This window comes from Echinococcus granulosus, assembly GCF_000524195.1.
Source record: "Echinococcus granulosus chromosome Unknown EG_S00025, whole genome shotgun sequence".
Classification (NCBI taxonomy): Eukaryota; Metazoa; Platyhelminthes; class Cestoda; order Cyclophyllidea; family Taeniidae; genus Echinococcus; species Echinococcus granulosus.
Genome location: NW_020170405.1, coordinates 236,571 through 255,211, shown reverse-complemented (window position 1 = coordinate 255,211; position 18,641 = coordinate 236,571). Strand labels below are relative to the sequence as shown.

At 41.9% G+C, this 18,641-nt stretch overlaps 4 protein-coding genes across 4 annotated transcripts; 2 read left to right on the top strand and 2 right to left on the bottom strand. All coding sequences in view use genetic code 11, as the record gives it.

Annotated features, from left to right (window-relative positions):
- Nucleotides 1-414: 414 nt before the first annotated feature.
- Nucleotides 415-8,649, top strand: EGR_04173 (Glucose-6-phosphate 1-dehydrogenase; the record flags this gene model as incomplete). The annotated part of the gene is made up of 10 exons (XM_024493422.1): nucleotides 415-696; nucleotides 742-965; nucleotides 1,951-2,115; nucleotides 2,618-2,743; nucleotides 3,727-3,820; nucleotides 4,057-4,186; nucleotides 4,703-4,792; nucleotides 5,359-5,582; nucleotides 7,240-7,409; nucleotides 8,553-8,649. The coding sequence occupies 10 exons, from the start codon at nucleotides 415-417 to the stop codon at nucleotides 8,647-8,649; spliced, it is 1,602 nt and encodes a 533-aa protein (XP_024352123.1).
- A 1,365-nt stretch (nucleotides 8,650-10,014) lies between these two features.
- EGR_04172 (hypothetical protein) lies at nucleotides 10,015-10,557 on the bottom strand (the record flags this gene model as incomplete). Its single annotated transcript, XM_024493421.1, has 1 exon — nucleotides 10,015-10,557. The coding sequence occupies one exon, from the start codon at nucleotides 10,555-10,557 to the stop codon at nucleotides 10,015-10,017; it is 543 nt and encodes a 180-aa protein (XP_024352122.1).
- A 1,046-nt stretch (nucleotides 10,558-11,603) lies between these two features.
- EGR_04171 (hypothetical protein) lies at nucleotides 11,604-13,589 on the bottom strand (the record flags this gene model as incomplete). The annotated part of the gene is made up of 1 exon (XM_024493420.1): nucleotides 11,604-13,589. The coding sequence occupies one exon, from the start codon at nucleotides 13,587-13,589 to the stop codon at nucleotides 11,604-11,606; it is 1,986 nt and encodes a 661-aa protein (XP_024352121.1).
- A 2,580-nt stretch (nucleotides 13,590-16,169) lies between these two features.
- Nucleotides 16,170-18,209, top strand: EGR_04170 (Elongation factor Ts; the record flags this gene model as incomplete). The annotated part of the gene is made up of 5 exons (XM_024493419.1): nucleotides 16,170-16,199; nucleotides 16,345-16,406; nucleotides 16,881-17,271; nucleotides 17,336-17,632; nucleotides 17,955-18,209. 5 exons carry the CDS (start codon nucleotides 16,170-16,172, stop codon nucleotides 18,207-18,209), a joined length of 1,035 nt encoding a protein of 344 aa, XP_024352120.1.
- Nucleotides 18,210-18,641: the final 432 nt, after the last annotated feature.

Here is an 18,641-nt window from a genome sequence, read left to right as displayed (position 1 = left end):
GAAAGTAACTTCCTTTTCTTCCTTTTGTCTTGATCTTATCCTTTGATACCTCTTTTATGGCATAATACCAGTAACTTTTTTGTGTGCTTTTAGTTAAATGAAGTTTTGCTTCTTAAAGCTCTATATGTGGAAACGCCCCTACTTTTGTTGAATGCGCGTTGCGCTTGTGTGGAAATCACTTAAGACTATGTCGATTTTATTTTCCTCCTTATTAAGGTTCTGGTTTTAGTTACCCTAAACAATATATAATCGGAAGTTACATCAGTTATTGAGAGAAAACCACGCCCATAATGCACATGTCTGTTTATTCCTCCCACACCCTTCCCTGCGAAAACGACTATTTAATGCAGTAGATGGGGTGGAACCTCCCATAACATTTACCTACGGTGTAAGGGATGTTCTTTCCCCGGGTCAATGTCATCTCAGTGCATCTGTCTCTGTTTCCCCAGGTTGGCCCTTCTGATGGACAAATTGTGTCTCTATCTGATCAAATCTAGCTTCCATGGCGACGAAGTCCACTCACATGTTTTCGTGATCCTTGGCGCGTCGGGCGATCTCGCGCGCAAGAAGATCTACCCTACATTGTGGTGGCTCTACCGGGATCGTCTTCTACCCCAAAAAACTTTTTTCATCGGTTATGCTCGTTCCGATATCACTGTTGATACTATTAGGGAGAAGTCGACTCCATACATGAAGGTAAGCAGTGTCAAATCCTGTAAATCGCATACCTGTGTTTCATAGGTGAATGAAAACAAGACAGAGGAGGTGGATCGTTTCAACAGTTTTTGGAAAGACAACACGTATTTAAGGGGCAGCTACACGGAGACTAAGGACTTCGAGGCACTTGATAGAACAATTGTATCAAACTATGGTCAGTTGGTGAACCGAATCTTCTATTTGGCCCTGCCGCCCTCAACTTACATGTCTGTATCCTCACATTTGGCGAAATGCTGCAAAAGCCGACAGTATGTCTCCTTTTTACTAATTACCTATTTATGACGATATTTCCTCACTTATTTAACTGAAAATTCTTAGGAATATTTTAAACCTCTCTGATCCTTACTATTGGGTGCCACATTTAGCCCATTTTGCAGCGCTCAACAGTCCAAAGCATATTAGATCTGTTGTATCCCAATTCACCACATTGGTTTGTCGGTACATTCCCGTGTGCGAAACTAGTGCAGTCTATTTAAGACCTAAATAAATCAAAACATAAATGATAGTTTCTTCGGCTGTTGGAACCTGTTTTACTCACCTCATTCAGTGATAAGTATCACAGTAGTACGTTTTTTTTTCCTATTTATTCACTGAAAACTTTTAGTGATAATTGGTTACGTTAGACGCTTCATCTTTAACAAATCATTGGGTAAATGACTATTAGTTATTTATGGAGGGAATCTGGGCAATTTCCTCAATTTTTGCAACTTCAATGTACGATCGTATCTACATGACAATTAAGTTATGTTGATCTTGAAGTCTATCGTTTTACAGGTAAGTATTCTAGCGGGAACCCACTGCTAGCTCTAAATCGGTCTTATTGAATGTCTGTAAATTGCCTTTTGGGGGTAGAATTGCTTTGACAGCAACGCCCTTCATGTACTAACTAGGCTTCACTCCTTTGCTCTTTGTTGGGGAACTGTCGCTCTGTACGACTTTGCAGTTACTCGAAACAGTGGAAGTGGGCGAAATTTTAATGAAAATAAGAATTTCTTGCACCTTTTGATGATTTGAATGCTCGGCTTTCACCCACCAAATGCAGTAGATACCGTTTAAACAATTTCTTATCTAGGCGTTTACTCATTAGCGCGATATACATGGAAAACTTTTTAAATTAGGCAATCTTTGTACGGAGGAATTATGTATGCAGGCAGAACTGCACTGGACATCTGATCTCTGTTGTATAAATCATTCGCTTGGCCATAATCCTCGTACAATTTTCTGAATCTGTAGCCCTGATGTTTGGACTCGTTTAATCATTGAGAAGCCCTTCGGGCGAGACTTGGAATCCGCACGCAAGCTCTCCTCCCATCTGACCGGCCTGTTCCAAGAGCAGCAAATTTTTCGTATTGACCACTACCTGGGCAAGGAGATGGTGCAAAACTTACTCATCCTAAGGTTTGTCCTTTCCGTGGATTACGACAGAATAGCATTAGGTTGGCGTCCCTCCCGGTTGACTCATCTGTCTTGTTGTCTATTGAAAAAAAAATGAATACAGCTTTAGCCATCTTGATTTTGTGCTCTTTGTCTAAGACTTAATAAATTATACCTGAGACAGCATAATGTCTTGAAAAATCTGGGTTTGGCATTTTAGCTAATGTGGATCAATGCCACTCATAGGCAGCTGGACTAGAGTCTGAAAATGTGGTTGGCTCATATTTCCACAAATAGATGTTTGTCAGGATGAATATCAGCCCTTTTTTTCCTTATCATCTGTTCAAATCTACCTTTTATTCAAAAAAATATTTTTGAATGCTGTAATAGAAGTGGTGCTTTATGACACCTTTTTGTCCATCAAGGTGCTTGAGGTTGATTGGGCGTCACAGGAATTTTGAGCATATTTTTTACATTTGAACGCCTGCTTTCCCATTGAAGTTTTGTTTTTTTCTCAATCTTCTAGATTTGCAAACATGATATTCAGCCCATTGTGGAACCGTGATCACATTAGCAACGTGACGATCTCCTTCAAGGAACCTTTTGGAACCTCTGGTCGCGGTGGATATTTCGATGATTTCGGCGTCATTCGGTAAACTGTCCTCTTAAAACTGTTTCCTTATTTTAAACGAGGCTCGTGCTTTTTTGCTCTGTTTTAACTTTATTTTGTTTCTCCGATCGGTCGCCCATGGTTAAAGCTGTTTACGCTCATTGTACACATTTGAATGGCGATGTTATTTTGGAAAGGCTCATATCCTGGCAACGAGAATGCTTTTACGTGGAAAATGATCGAATACGTATTCTCTCAACTCCCCCTAATGTGGTATAGTTGTGAAACCCATCTTATTTTCCCCTAATTCCCTTTCTGCTTTCATGGCTCCCCCTCGTGGTAGTGATTTATCCAAGCAAATTGCCTTCTTTGCTTCATACTTATTTTGGTGAATTTCTCAAAGATATAGCAAATCTGTAACTTCAGTGACAAATCCTTCCAAAGTAGTCCGCAAGTGCATGCAGGGTTGTGCAGATGAAATTGGACATTTGTCTTCGTACTCCCGCCTGAAATCCTTCAAAACACGTCTCAGTAATGGATAACTAACGCTGAGCATGCTAAAGGTGACACTGGCAACCTCAACCTATCCAATCAGCAGATACCTGATAAACTAGTAAACAACATATTCCAATAATTTCAATCAGATAGGAACTGGCGACATTAGCTAAACAATTTGTTGACAACTGGTTGTTGCTATTATAAAGAACACATCTAGAAACCATAGAAGGATGAAACATTATAAAAATTTGGTATTGCGTAGACATTCATAGTAAGTAAGCCTTTTCATGACTCTCGATGACGACATTGGGTAAATTGGATGTAAATAGCTATGTATCGCACTTTTGAAGCTCCTAAGCTATTAATGGGACTGGGATGCCTTGAAAAGGCAGCACCTTGAAAGTATTTAGATAAACATTGTTGAAAAAGCCCCGCCTTAACGCTTTGCTCTAGCCTTTCTGATACACTTTAATCCACGGTATAAGAATATTTAATGAGTTTGTGTACCTGACTTTCTCCTTTGTTAGCGACGTACTTCAGAATCACCTCATCCAAGTTCTTGCCCTCCTCGCCATGGAAAAGCCTCTTTCTCTGAGTGCTGAAGACATTCGCGGCGAAAAGGTTAAGAAATTCCCCAATTGTCATTCTTTTCCATTTGGGAATCATTAATGTTTCAGCCATTTGACTACTTTGTCGCAGTAGCACTAATCCACTTTCGTTAAGCTAAACTCTTGAGAAATGCGTTATTTTTTGCGCATAGGAGTATCAGACTTTCTTCAAAGTTGTTCATTGAAGGTTGACTTTTGACTGGAAGTGCTACTCACGTCGGATTAAAATCCATGCGTTCCGCATTTTAGGTGAAGGTTCTGCGTTCCATTAAGCCCCTCACTTTGGACAATCTTGTGGTTGGTCAGTACGTCGGCAACCCTGACGCCGAAGATGAGGAGGGCAAGCGGGGCTATCTTGACGACCCCACTGTCCCTAAAGGTAATTATCTCGTATCTAACTCCGCAAATCCAGTCGATGTCACCTGTGGGACTGATTTCAAATTTTCAGCTTTGTATTTCCAGGTAGATTTGTGCGGCTGAGCAATCCACCATTTCTGAGAATAGTTACGCCTTATGTATCGCGTATTTCTGTATTTGTGCTAGATAAAAGGTGATAAATGTTCCACATTTTACACCCTAATCATTCCAAATCACAAAGCAGACAGCCTAAGCCGATTGTCGGACTGACGCATTTGACCTAAAGCTTGTGGATAATGTAAACAGTTAATCCGGTCAAGGAAAAATCAGCAAATATTTATGCTGCTGTGGCAAGTTTACTCATTCAGCAGCACGATCACAATATTTGAAATTCAAAAACACATAGATTGTCCAAATTCATTATTTTGATTATTACAAACGAAAAGAAGTTTCCTAATTGCGTTAAAATGTGCTGTTATTTGCTTTGTGACAATCCACTACAAGAAGAGACTAAACCACTGCTCATGGTGCCTTGTAGATTCGATCACACCGACTTACGCCTGTGCAGTTCTCTACATCTCAAATGATCGCTGGCATGGTGTTCCCTTCATTCTACGTGCAGGAAAAGGTAACCGATTGGGTCTATGCCATATTAACTGTTGTATTTTTCACCGTTTCAACAAAGGCCTAAGATGCACGAGAAGGCATCTTACCACTTTTGTACTTTGTTACTGGACCTATTCAAGTGTATTGATTTGAGGCGGAGAACGCAACTAAAAGTACTAAATTGGTCCAATAATCTTTTAAAACTATGGTTAGAAGCGTTGAAAAGCGGAGAATACGCCCTTTTTGAAAGCTGATATTGGTGCCTTAAAATCTAGTAAAATTGAGCTTGTTCTGTTGTTTGAGACTGGTTATTTTCAAAGCATAAGGCGTAGTTTAGCTCCCTTCTCACAAAAATTTGACGTAAAGAAGCGTCATGTAAATCCATTGTACAATTTATTAAATCAGTTGGGTAACAGCAAGTACCCTCTCGAAGCCTGCACTTCAGATTAATCTTCACAGCCATTACAAGGCTTTCCGACCGTGCTCACGTTCGCAAAGCGCCTGGTATTTTCCTGAGCTAATTGCGAAGAATCCTCTCTCAAACCAGTACTTTAACGAATGAGCATTTTTTTAATATATGCATTCCAGCTCTGAATGAGCGCAAGGCAGAGGTGAGGATCCAATTCAAGGACATAGCCTTTGACATTTTCGGCACCGATGCCCAAGGGGACGTTTCGGTTGCGCGCAATGAACTTGTAATCCGTGTGCAGCCTGGTGAGGCGGTCTACTTGAAGTTAATGACCAAACAGCCTGGCATGGACTTAATTCCTGAACAAACAGAATTGGATCTCACCTACTCTCATCGATATGAGGTGAGTTTGCAGGAGCCTCTTTCTCCTAATTTAAGTTAAAATTGAGTTGATGATGAAATCGGTCCTTCCAATTTCACATTCCCTTCCAGCATCACATGTGTTGTGCCCTTTATCAGTCTGCACTAACCCGTTGCGCCAAATTGATGACGAAGATGAAGAGTGGCTTAGATTTGAGAATGGTGACACCCTTTTTCTAGTTTTTGTTCATCCTTTAAATCTCTCAAAAGTTCCTGAGAATTGGTTTTATCATTCGTGCAGCAAAACGCCTTAGCTGTGGCGGTTGACTTCATTCAAGTCTCTGCAGGTGAACATGTTAAGAATTCACGTCTGTGTTAGTGTTTAGAATACTGTTTATAGTGCCCTGATTTTCTAACTTTCGGAATGTTTAGAAGGATTTACTCGTTTCACACCGAGTGAAACTATAATATAGATCCATTGTTTAAGTTTGCAGTACTTTTGCAGTTTATTTTGTCAAGTGTTAGCGAGGATTACCCGGTAGTCATTGTTAACTAGACTCTACTGATGCGCAAACCTTTTCATGTACTCAAATGGAATGTTGCGTTGGCTCTCACATTTTTGCCAGGCTTCCATTCATCCTTGACAAGTTAAAACCTGGTCATGCAGTTTTTAACTAAAAATAGAATGGCTCTGCTTACGAATGGTGAATTTTTATCACCACAAAAATTTGGAGCACTCGCACTAAGCTAACCTTGTTTCTCTAATAGGAAAATAACCGGTCTTTTTTGTCATACACCTTTTTCTAGTATTTATCAGCTGGGAATGTTAACTCATGGAAGTATCAACTAATTTGTAGTCGTTCTTGAGTCGTCTTCGATTTGACAGGGTCATTATGACGTCCAGCGGAGAGGTCTCAACTGAAAATTGGGATTGAGTGGTACTTAAGAGGTTGCATCAACTGGGCTTCACAATTCCTCGTGCTAATTGCAATCACACAAAAAGGGAAGATGAAGTGGTAAATTTATTCGCTTTTTTGATGGGGTCGTTGTATCTACTTTTCCTCGGCAATTGTGCCCTTGTAATTATCTATCGTTGTGACGCTACTTAGTTACACCGATTTCATCATATAGTTTTAGTTGTGAGTAAAGTTGGATTTACTGCACATTCGTCTGCCTGCGCAGACAACTTGACATCCTGTTCCAATGAATGGGAAAATACCTACTTATAGGCTGGATTTGTCTCGCAAAAGCCAAACATTTACTCCGGTTGCGATTCTATATAACGCAAAAAAATTGCAACCACGCCTAAAGCAACTTTTTTTCATACCAAAGAGGTATGTTGAAATCAGACTAATTTACTCCCTTATTTGAGGCTTCCCAACAATTTAGTCGAAATGAAACCCCTTTATCTTTTGAGTTATAAACTTAACCGCCTTATACATCCTCGGGGTTCTAGGAATACCCCTACCTGATAGCGATGGATGCAGGTAAATACTTATATGACTAGTTTGACTTTTTACGAGTAGTTTGAAGTTGTTTCAAGAGTACGGTTGTGATGTCCTTCTCGATATTCATAATTTCATACCAAACTTTTTCACCATTCCCCAAGGACTGATAGATTGCTTCTGCCCTAGATCGTGCGTGACTGATGTGTGGATTCTTTTGAACCTTTCAAACTCACTTCCCATAGTCTTTTTAAGCATCTTAAGCTGCCGGACGCCTACGAGCGCCTCCTGTTGGACGTCTTCTCGGGCTCGCAAACCAATTTTGTCCGATTTGACGAACTCGATGAAGCTTGGCGAATTTTCACTCCTGCTTTGCAGGAGTTGGAAAAGCAGAAAATTAAGCCAATCCCCTACGTACACGGCAGGTGAGAAAATTGACCTCTTCATCGACTAACGTCAAATTGGTGTATTGGGTAGAAGCGATGTATAAACGAAATCTCCATCAGGGATTTTGAAGGACAGATGGGTCAGTAACTTGTTTTTTGACTTATTTGACTCAAACAACTACTGTAACAGTTTCAGTAGTACAAGCATTTGAGGTCTAGATGGAAATGTGGATTTAACTGACGTTTTTCCTTTCAGCTGTATTTTTTCCTTTAAACAATCTTGATATGTATATGCATGTTGCACTCTTCCCTTCTAATGAAAGGCTCTCGTACTGCTGCACTATTAGTTTGTCTCCTAGCTGTGAAGATAAATCACGGGTATTTGCTAGTAATTCCTTTCGATTTAGATTTATTTATTGCTACTGGTCTGTTTTCCGGTACAAGTTTCTCTTGGTTTTATGTTAACTATAGTGTCTACTTAACTAGGCAGTACTACGACGACTTAATGGTATTTCGTGGCGGTGTAATAAGGGTTTTTCTTCAATTGTAGAATAAGTTTTGATTTTTTTATGGGACTATTTCTCTTTATGCATTCTCCCCGTATAAACAGCTTGACCTTAAATGACCACCACCAAGGGTAAATTGTGCCCATGGCAAAATAGGAAAACGTTTTACTGTATCATATAAGTTGAAAACAGAGCACTTGGAATCGTATCAACTGGTTTTTTTGCCAAAAAGTGGGAATTACGTTGTATCTGAACTAAAGACACTGTCCCAGTTCAAAATCCTTTCTTCCTTTTAATGGCTTTGTATATTTAAGTTGTATCGTAAATGGAATGGTACACTTTGTTATTTTAAATGAATTGGGATTTAAATTCTCAGACTATTATTATTGTAGATGGATTTTGATCGGAATGATTTAGTCCCACTTCCGGTTGTGATCTTGTGTACTAAAAGACCACAATTTAGAATCCACCAACGTATATGAGTTAATGAGCTCAGGTGTTTCATATTCCAACGCATGAAAATAACTTAAGTATGAAATACAAGTTTATACTTGAAATGAAACACTGTATCGCGCGCGCTGCTGCTGTAAGATGTCGGTTGGGGTGGCACGTGTGCAACAGGTGGAATGGCAAGGTGGTTGAGCGTCTCTCCTCTTGGTATCTTTTTCGTACGCAGCCGAAACGGGCCACCAGAGGCGGACGAATTGATGCGTCGTGTGGGCTTCGTGTACTGGAGCGCCTACCACTGGACTAACAAGGGGCCCAAAAATTAACTCCCCTCCTCCTCCCTTGCCCTCCCTTTCTCCCCACCTAATTCTACTTTTGTCATATTTCCTTAGCATTCCCGTTGCTCACCAGCTTTATTAATTTTGTTGCCTCTCTTTTGAGAAGAGATTGTTCCCTTTGATTATTCTACAGTGTGTCTGGTTGTTCACATCACCGGTATCCAGAGTACCTGTCTTTTGTTCACAATTGGATCAATTCAGTCATAGGTGAATCACCTGTGTGATGCATCGTCGCATCCTGTTATTAACACATCCTAGTTCTCTGCAAGTTAGTTAGTTTCGTCCACCTCTAGGGTAGAATTAAACGTAAATCATTCCCCATGGGACCCGGCTGTACATGCAATCTGCACACTTCATGTTGGACAAGTGGTACTTTTCGGCAAGATCCTCTGAAAACGTGACGACTTTACACATGGGATTTGTTGACGACTGTAGTCTCGATAGATGCGCATTTACATCATGACAAAAAAAGACGTAATACTATAAAACAGCAAAGCTGTTTTAATGGAGGCGTAAGCATACTTGGGCCCTAGGAGGTTGACGTCTTTCGGTTTTTTTTTGACACAATCGGTTGTCGGGACAAGCTTCACCACCAATTGGGGCAATCTTTTGTAATGTGGGCAAAAGTTCCTCGTTCTGGCTTGGGGAAGGTTAACAGAGTGTGTGCTTCTTTTGCAACAGGTCCTCGCGCCTAAACTAGTGCAGCGGATTTGACTTAGACTTCCGTTCCTTAGCGTATTAGTGGTTTAGGAAGCCAGTTCTACTTTCGTAGTGCTGTTTCTGTGTGTTGTGGGAAATATTTTTGTCTGGTAACTTGAGAGACTAGGGGAATGTATTCCAAAGGCGAAATAAGACTCGGCCCTCGATATGTGACTCACTCTACTAAACAGTTTTTTTATCGAGATAAGCTTAGACGCTCCTTTCCATAAGACACTGGCGTTTCGCCTTCTTATCACTAGGCCAAATTGCTTTTGCGATGTAAATAAATTTCACCTTTAGGAATCTTAAAATAAAGGCTTAGCATTTCTTAGCCCATGTCATCGATACTCATGTGAATTCTCCCCCCATGTAAAGTGTAACTTCCTCAGGTTTGAGATCATAATGATGGTAAACCTCATGAATTCTCCATGCCACGCCGGGATTGGGGGTTTAACGAGAATTTGTCGATCACCAAAGTATAGGTGCAAATGAAAGTTTCTCGGTGGTATGTGGTAGGTGTGTTCCTTCATCGAACCATACAAGCGTATTTGAATTTGCAAAACACCGGCACCTTAGCATCCCACAAGAAATATGCGTTAGGTTGAAGGAGCAAGCCACGTTTTAGTACTTCAAGCGTGGCAATCCTAACTCCTTTCAGACCTTTTCGATTTTTTGCTCTTTTTTATTATTAGCAGTGGCAAAGCTGACACGATTTTGTTCGCATTTCCTCTGCTCCATAGGCTCGCTGACCGAGGAATTTAAATAACTGGAATGAGCGTCCGTCAGGGGAAGAGGGAAATTCGAGACCACAACCACTGAGGGCTGCACCTCGTAGCGTAGCGGAGTAGGCAAAACCTTCTGTTCATTATCGCTCTCATGCTTTCTATCCTCTTTCAATTCTTCCCTCTCCTTAGTCCTGAGAGTTCCCGGTTCACCACCTTTTGCATCCTCCCTCTTTGTTTCCCCTGCACCACCCCTAACCTCGGCCTCCTCATCATCTTCCTTCATGTGCCTTCGATTCACAACAATGGGCCGCTCTAGCCACAGAACGTAGACTGCCCATAGAATCTGCGAGGCGAAGAGACCGCAGACCAGCGGCACCGGGAGGACCCACACGGGGTTGCTCAGACCCATGGCAAATAGGAATTCTTTCATTGCCCTTAGCTCCTCTAGGACAAGTTGTTCCGTGGCATTCATGATTCCCTATTCTGTTCCAATCAATAATACAAAGGAGTTCAAATTGTCGGCCGGCTTTTAACTACTGCCTACATGTCTATGTACATGCATATGGTTGAGTGGTTTTTAAACAAGATGCAAGTAGCAACGAAATATACAAATTTGCAAAAAATGTAAATCTATCATTTCAAATGTAAAGTTTGATAAGGTGTTCTCTGAAAAACAGGAGGCGCTTAACTCCAACATGACCTTTCGACAAAGGTTACAACTTGTAACAGCCAGCCCACATGCCACGATGGGGCAAGTCAATACATCATTTACCCAAAGGATAGGTAAAAGTGGCAGCCTTGTCAACTAAGGCGTAAAACTTACGTGTATCTACTTGTACAGAAGACTTCAAGCACAACATGAGGATAGAACCCTTAGCTACTCAGCAGTGGGATGCTTGAGTGGTATAAGTGCCTCTAAGATGATTGTACTTCACCAAACGACGATCCCGACTCACGAGGCTTCAGTGGTCCACAGGAGTCAGTTCCATTAACCTTTGGTGCTCATAGCAACTTTAGATGGTTTTGTGAATTTCCTTCTCGCTCCTAGTAATTAAGTTTTACTAGAGGTGCCCACACATTAAGTTCTACTTCCAAGCTGCTCCATTAAAGAAACTGAGGTAGCTATACAACTTAACAAGCACAATTGCTCCTTTAAAGTTGTATCTTTTACAATGCTGCCAAATATACATAAAGTAGTATAAGCATTACAGAGATTTTTTGGAAAGATGATGTTTCATTTTTATGTAGATTAGCACTTCAATAGGACCATTAGTGTTGGGATTTGATAAGGTTTGTTTCAAGTTCACAGGCATCCGGTGACTACGGAGATTTCTGTAGATTTCGGTAAACCTTTGTCTCTTGACTTGAAAGCTAGACCTCTAAAAGGTTTTCCCTTAATAAAAAAGACGGATTTGTTATTTTACGCAAAATTTCCTCTTAGTTGGCAGATAATGTATTAATTCAGTAGCGATATAGAGGTTATAAAAATCAAGTCAGACGGTCATAAATCGAGGCGTCTCAGATTCGCCACCTCGGGCGTGGTTTTCTTTTGTTGTTTGACGTTGAAGAATCCTTGGCCGTTAGTGAGGCGTTCTTTTGTTTAACCACCACCAGAACCGGTTTGGGACTGGGTGGTTTCACAGATCGTGGTCTTCGTCTTGTTACCGGTTTCTTATCCTGTGTTGGCATTGTAGTTTTTGGTCGCGATACAACATTGTTATTCGCGTTTGATCGATTGACAACTCGTGGTGCCCTAGAATGGTGGCCTTTCAAATCACTCCGATCCTCCGAAGGATACTGATTAAAGGCTTCAGAGGAAGCATTCCGAGGTCGCGGGACCACTGAGTGAGACTGTAACAAGGTATTTGATATATTAACTCCGGTGTCGCCACTTTGCTTGGCCTCGTCAGAAACAAGATGGGTTTCAGTGGAGAATAACGCTGTCATAGCTCTTGCTTGTGCTTTTCCAGCAAAAAATGATGTACTACCAAGTTTTTGAGATAGATTACTAGTCGGTATCGGCGTCTTTTTTACTACTTTCAATTTTTCGCAAATTTTTTCATTCAAGAATCCTTGAACAAATGCCAACTTTTTCAGTTCCAGACGCAGTTCATTAACTTGCAGTGGTTCCAGAGCGTAGGAATCGAACACATCGTCACTAAAAATATTTATTTCATCTTGACACGACTTCCAATTAGTATTGGGTACCTGTTGAGCAAGTCCAGTTCCCAATTCCATCCATTGGGGCCACAGCGTTACTTTAGGATCTACTTGTGCCGGTGGAACAATAAAATCCTCCAGCATCTGTGTATCAACGAGACTCGCAAGTAGGATATTGGCGAGTCGTTGATAGGGCTTTGTAAGACATCGGTTCCTCAATCTATTGAGCCAGATGACCATGAATACGAAACATTCATCTCGATCGACTGCGATCGCCCGCATTGCCTCAGCAGCCTCGGCGGGTGGCAGTAGTCGAATATCGGATGAGGAAACTCGCTGTGGCAATTGATGGCGTTTCAGTGTACAGCGCCCTGGTCCAACATTGTAAGCCACAGGTCCATGTGGCATTACATCCTGCTTAAAAAAGCCTGATTTTTCTAGAATTTCCAGCACGTCGATCAATCGGTTGGCAGAGTTTGCATAGGCTGGACTGATTCCGCGTCGACAAACACGTCTGAAAAGAGAAAACCACACAGGCGTCTTGTTTCCCATATCGGTGTACACGTAGGCATCATACGTCATAACATCATATGAGCATTTACCAGAGGGACCAGGATAAGTAAGATATTGCATGAGGCTAATTATGTCAAATCCAGGTCGTGTAATCATCAGTCGAAGCGCGTATTCCATAAGGTCAGTAGTCCAGTAGGTTTTTTGACTGGGTGATGCAATATGATCCACATATCTTATTCTGTCGTGGGGATTAAAACCGGCGACCGTGAGTAGATTCAAACCTATGTAGAACTCCCGTCTGAGGGCCAATACAGCAGGGGAAGTTGTAAAATAATCCTCAAATCCAAAGACGTCACGCTTTGGCTTAAATCTTTTGGCATAGCAAGTAGCGTTTATATCCACGTTGCTACGTGCACGAGACTGCAGACGAGCTCCACTGTCATCCAACAAAATCCTAATGACTGATTTACATCCAAAGTATATTGCCATAGCAAGGGGCGTCAAAAACAGCACAGTTTTTGCCGAATAAGCGGAAAAACAAGAAACCTCCTTTGTGCTGACATACTTATCAGGCTGGTCGAGTACTTCGAAGTGTGCCGAGAGGATGAAGGGATGAGCGTTAGCGAAATTAACCAGATGGTGCAGTCCATTACGCCGACGCATTTGATTAATCATCCACTTGGTGAGTTCGTGATCCTCCGGATAGTACTTGGGTAGGTTGAAGGCAAGTTCCGCCTTCGCGGAGTCGTGTGGCGCCACCACGCCCTCCTGGGCACCGTTGCAGTGAGATCGATCCTCGGGGTTGGCGAAGAGCTGCACATCATTGTTCATGCTTCCGCGGCTACTCCCTACAGTCTGGAGTCAGCTGCTGCTCCAAGTTTTTCTGGATTGAGGTATTGATTTTCCGGAATTTAAAAGTTGTTTTCCGCGTAGCTGACACCGCGACAGGAAAAAATATCGACATTTTGCGCGGAAGAAGAAGAAGGGTTTCTGGGGCTGGAAAGGCTCACGACGCTCTTAGTGATTGTATAACCCAAATTTTAAATGCAAATGAAGCTTGGTAATTATTAGTGAATTCATATCATAATAAGTTGTCAAGTAGGTGGAAAGAAGTTAATGGCACTTTTGTTGTTTATTTTACAATGAGCCATTAATCCACCAAATGAGCGCCACTTTCCTCTGGTTGGAATCGTGCCCACTTGAACGGCCAGAGCGATCGATGGACGGGTGGGGTAGTACTTTGGTGTCAAAGTCACGTCACACTGCTCATCGGTATGCATGGAAGTTCTAGTCTAGAAAATAACTTTATATAACTTAGGCGGGATGTGAGGACGATGTATACGGGATTGGATCCAAGAGTTTCAATTTTTGAAGTGCGAGGCGTAGGACGTTCAGCTGCACAAAACAAGGAGTACTTTTAAACCCCTCACTAGCCAGAAGTGGGTGCCTTAACATAGACAGCTCTCAAGATGCAGATCCATGTGATTTGACCAGTAAATATGAAGTGTTCCGTTTGATTGTTGTTTAAATAAGACTTTTTAGCACTAATAAGCAAATTACATTCATGCTGGAGTATCTCACCAGGGCTATCTACACCCCGAATCGTTCGCCTCAGTATTATTAGCATGAAAAAATACTTCGTCAGGTCATAACATTCCAAGCATAAACTCCTAACCTCCATTAGTGAAAGTGTGATTTGGGTGAGACGCTTTTAAAGGTCTTCTCATATGCCCGAATTCCCTTTGGGAAGGAGAAGGTTTAGCATCAGCGTCCATCTAGAGGTGTTTGATAAACAAGACGCAATGTATAGCTTTGTTTAGTGTAATCTGTACTTTCAATTAACAGAAGGGGCGTAGTAAAACGAGATTTCTACAACTTAGGTGATGGCAACATGGCGACTCCTCTACGCCTCTCGAGGTTAAGGTAGATAATACCAGTGCGGGAGGAGACTTATTATTAGTGCTCAAAAGGGTAGAGAGGCCTTCAAACAAAAAAAGAAATCGCAGAGACAGAAAAGTCAGCGTAATTAAAAAGGCAGTTAGAAATTACTAAATGACGCAGAGGAGGAAACTTTTGCCAAACATTTCTAATAGGCATAATATACAGGATTTCGTTAAAGATGAAAGCGATTCTGTGGTGGAGTGCATCGCTAATTGTTTAGTAATGTATACATTTGGTTGCTATTCAAAAAGATTTCTAGTCATCTTCAATACAATTTTTATCGTGCAAGGATAGATGTTTCAACGAAAACGATATTACGTAATGATTCCACAGTTCGTTTAAATCTGGCTTTGACTGCTTGGGCTCCGCAGAATGTGTTTTTGTTAGGTACCATGCGGGCAGCCATTTAGCCTTTCTGTACATTAGCAGTAGATATTCTGTAACACGACTGCAGTTTCTGGGTGTTCAGGGAAGACTCAGAGAGGATTATTACTGGTAGCAGCAAGCAAGCTCAATACAAGGTTACAAGTACTCTGATTTTTATGGCGCAATACGAACCTAAACATGTGATAGAGAGGTCAAAAATGGCGACTCCCTCTGACATTTGCCTTAATTTCATGTTCTTTAGAGGTGCTATTTACAACTGAAGAATTATAGGGCTTGAATTATGTTCAAAAGTTCATTATGAAGCTGTCTACAATGCCTGTGTGAAATTGTTAGTTGAGCGAACTAGGGTTACCTTCTCCACAGAGGGCTAAACAACGCTAAGCTGTGAGCAAAGTGGCGAGGGGACTATGCATGGAACATCAGACACTCAAGACTGACATACGAGATGCACTTGTGAGGTCTTAAGCAGCATGAGGTCTACCCATCCCCACATCCGCAGCAGAGATCACAAGTATAACCAAACTTAGAATTTAGTGGAATTGCTGAAATGCATCAATGTCGTTGAGACCAAATACCTTCTCAGTAGCACACATATCTAATAACTTTCGTGGTTGGTTTGCAGGTATTTTTTTCAGCACCGAAAGCGCTGTGATGATCGTCATGGGGAGTTGACCATTAGAACCACCGAAGAATACGCGCAAAAGAAGAGAGCCCTTCTAAGGCTTTAGTAGTTTGTTTAAGTCGGCGTACGACTACGTGATCTCCTAAGTCGCCGCAGACTGTAGTTTTGTATAACCTTTCAACTCAGCGGTACGTCAGCAATATATGTTTTGTCTTACCACGGTGCCTTCTTCCAACTTCATGGAATGCTGCGGCACAGCAATTCATCATACTTGTTTTTCATTTAAGTACATGCTTAACAGATTTGCCATTAAATTGGGTTAAGATCTTGCGCCCTTATAAATTTAATCAAAAAGTCTAAATTATGTGTGAAGTTTACAATATACATTGCATCATTACCAATAAATTTGTCTGCTATTTGAAAGACATGAAATAACAAGCGTTTTCTCATGAGTCAGTTCCATGCTCGCCGAAACCAGCCAAATAAAACTGGTTAGTTTATTTTTTTAGTCTTATAATTGAGCATAATTTGTGCGATTGTGACCTCATTGGAGAGCTGTGCAAGTGTTTGACTAATTGAACTGCCTGTGTGAGGACTACATATAGCGGCGCGCACGAGTCTTCTTGCGATTGTAAGCACTATGGATTGACATGCGATTCTTTAGCTTATACGGTTCACTATAGCATTAGGCAGTCGATGTAAGTGTTGGCCATTAAGGGGTTTTGATTGTAATGACTGGCAATTTTCGGGTATTTCTAGACTAACTTAGTTTATCTAACAACTGGGTGGGTTATTATTGACTTCAAGCTGTTATTATTTGCACTATGGTACTTAGGGTCAATATTTACGTTCGTTTTGCACAAAACCTCCGCTAGGTTATTGTTGAGATGCGGTGGGTTAGGTGCTGCTTCGTTGAACAGTTGTGCATACTTTGGGTTCGTTTTTGCGTTTAGTCAAATTATGGTTGAATTATACCAAAAAATTGGGGTATTTGGATTGGGTCTTGTAATATTTCAGCCAACAAAATTAAATACCCTGCATTAAAAACCATTCAGTTTGTTCAACCGTCTTGACTCCCAGTCTGACGGTGGAATTGTCATCTCTTGCGATTTTTTCAACTCTTTTTGATTACTTCCAGGACTCCGGTTCCGTCCTTGAAATATGCTCCCGAGATCACAAGCGCACATCCTCTCTTCTGTGACTTCAATTTTTCGAAATATACTCTCAAGCTTCTCCATGAAGTCTTCCTCATCCAATCTTGCACAGCTGCGCAAGGCGACCGGCCATCCATTCGTTCTGTGTCGAGAGGCGTTGGCCGCCTGCAACGGCGACTACTCACGGGCGCTTGCCTGGCTCCAGAAGGAGGCGGCCAAACGCGGTCTAGCCAAAGCTGAGAAGTTAAAAAGTCGGCCGATGTCGCAGGGCCTCTTGGGCATGATTTCCACGTCCAGATGTGTGTCTGTTGTAGAGATAAATTGTGAGACCGATTTCGTGGTCCGAAATCAGCATTTTCAAACTTTAGTTGCATTTTCTACGGAGTCCGTGTTTAAAGAACTCTTGTCCGTAAGGTCCGCATTTTCGGTGTTGTTTGTGTCTCGGATTTGTCCAACACTTTTCACGTATTTAGGGAACACGGGAACCGGGCACTCATAGGTTTTCCGAGGAGTCTCTTAAAACGCTTCCTTACGCGGGACAATTTTCAAAATCCATATCCGATGCTTTGGTCGCGACTATTGCGTCAGTAGGGGAGAATATGGCTATTCCTCGTGGTGTTGGAATGACCCTTTCAGCTGATAAGACGGCCGAAATTAGTCATCTCATGGCTTACTGTCATGCAACTAACGCTGGTTTGAAAAGAACCGTTCGTGATGTGCACTTTGGCAAGTATGTTGCCTTTCTGCGCTATCACCACATCAGTAATCGGGTAGGTATGTGCTCTCTGTATTCGTTCTTAAAAGTTTGTAAAGGAATAATTCCTTTAGATCTTGGTTCCATTCTAGAATTTTGTGTAGCCAAGTGGCATGTTATATCAGCTGGCAAATGTTGGAACTATTTTTTATTTAGATATCGTCTTTTAATCTGCAGAGGATAATGGGGTAATTGAGAGTCCCCGAAGCGTACCTAAAATATGTCATGAAGAGACAAATGTGAAATACCGAGACACTTAAGTCTATTCCTGGAAGGTGATTTGCAGCGGTAACATTCTCTACGAACGAACCACTTCCCATTTCAATTCCTTTACGTAGAAAGGAACACCGGCATGGCGAGACCAGGCCTCTCAGATTTGTCACCAGCTCTGTCAGCACATAGTGGGTATGAGCCCGCGACCCAGCCTTGCACTGGATGATGTTCCACCCGCCGCGAACCCGGACGATGAGCGCTGCCTCCTTCGTCAGCCCTTTCTCTTCGACGAGGCCATTAGTGTTGGCGAGCTGCTGGAGCAGAATGAAATCCTGTTGGACGATTTTGTTCGTGTTGAATGCGGTGTTGAGGAGGAATGAGAACGTTATCGCCACTTTTGCCTTCCCCTTCCCCCTGTATCTAGTCTATTTTGCAGGCAGTCGTGCTCAATAACATACATTCTTATCACAAGTCAGGTGTGCGGATTAACGTTTTACTGAGCTTGATGGAGGAAGCTAAATACAATCACTAGTCGTGGTTGAGGTCCGGCATTCTTATCTGCTCGAGTCCGTACGGATGTGATCTCGCTGGTAGTTGTGTCGAATGCCAAAAGAATAAATATGTGACACCACCTTGTGTGGAGTGTTAAAGCCCACATTTTGCTTGGGTGGCCCTAAGGAAAGGAACCGTCTCCAGCGGCATTACGCTGCGGCAAGGCGTTCATCCCATCAGAGTTAAAGCAGTATCTACGTTTGCATTGACCGATGCCGATTTTTTTCTCGGCGTCTGACCCCTCTAACATTGAGATGGGA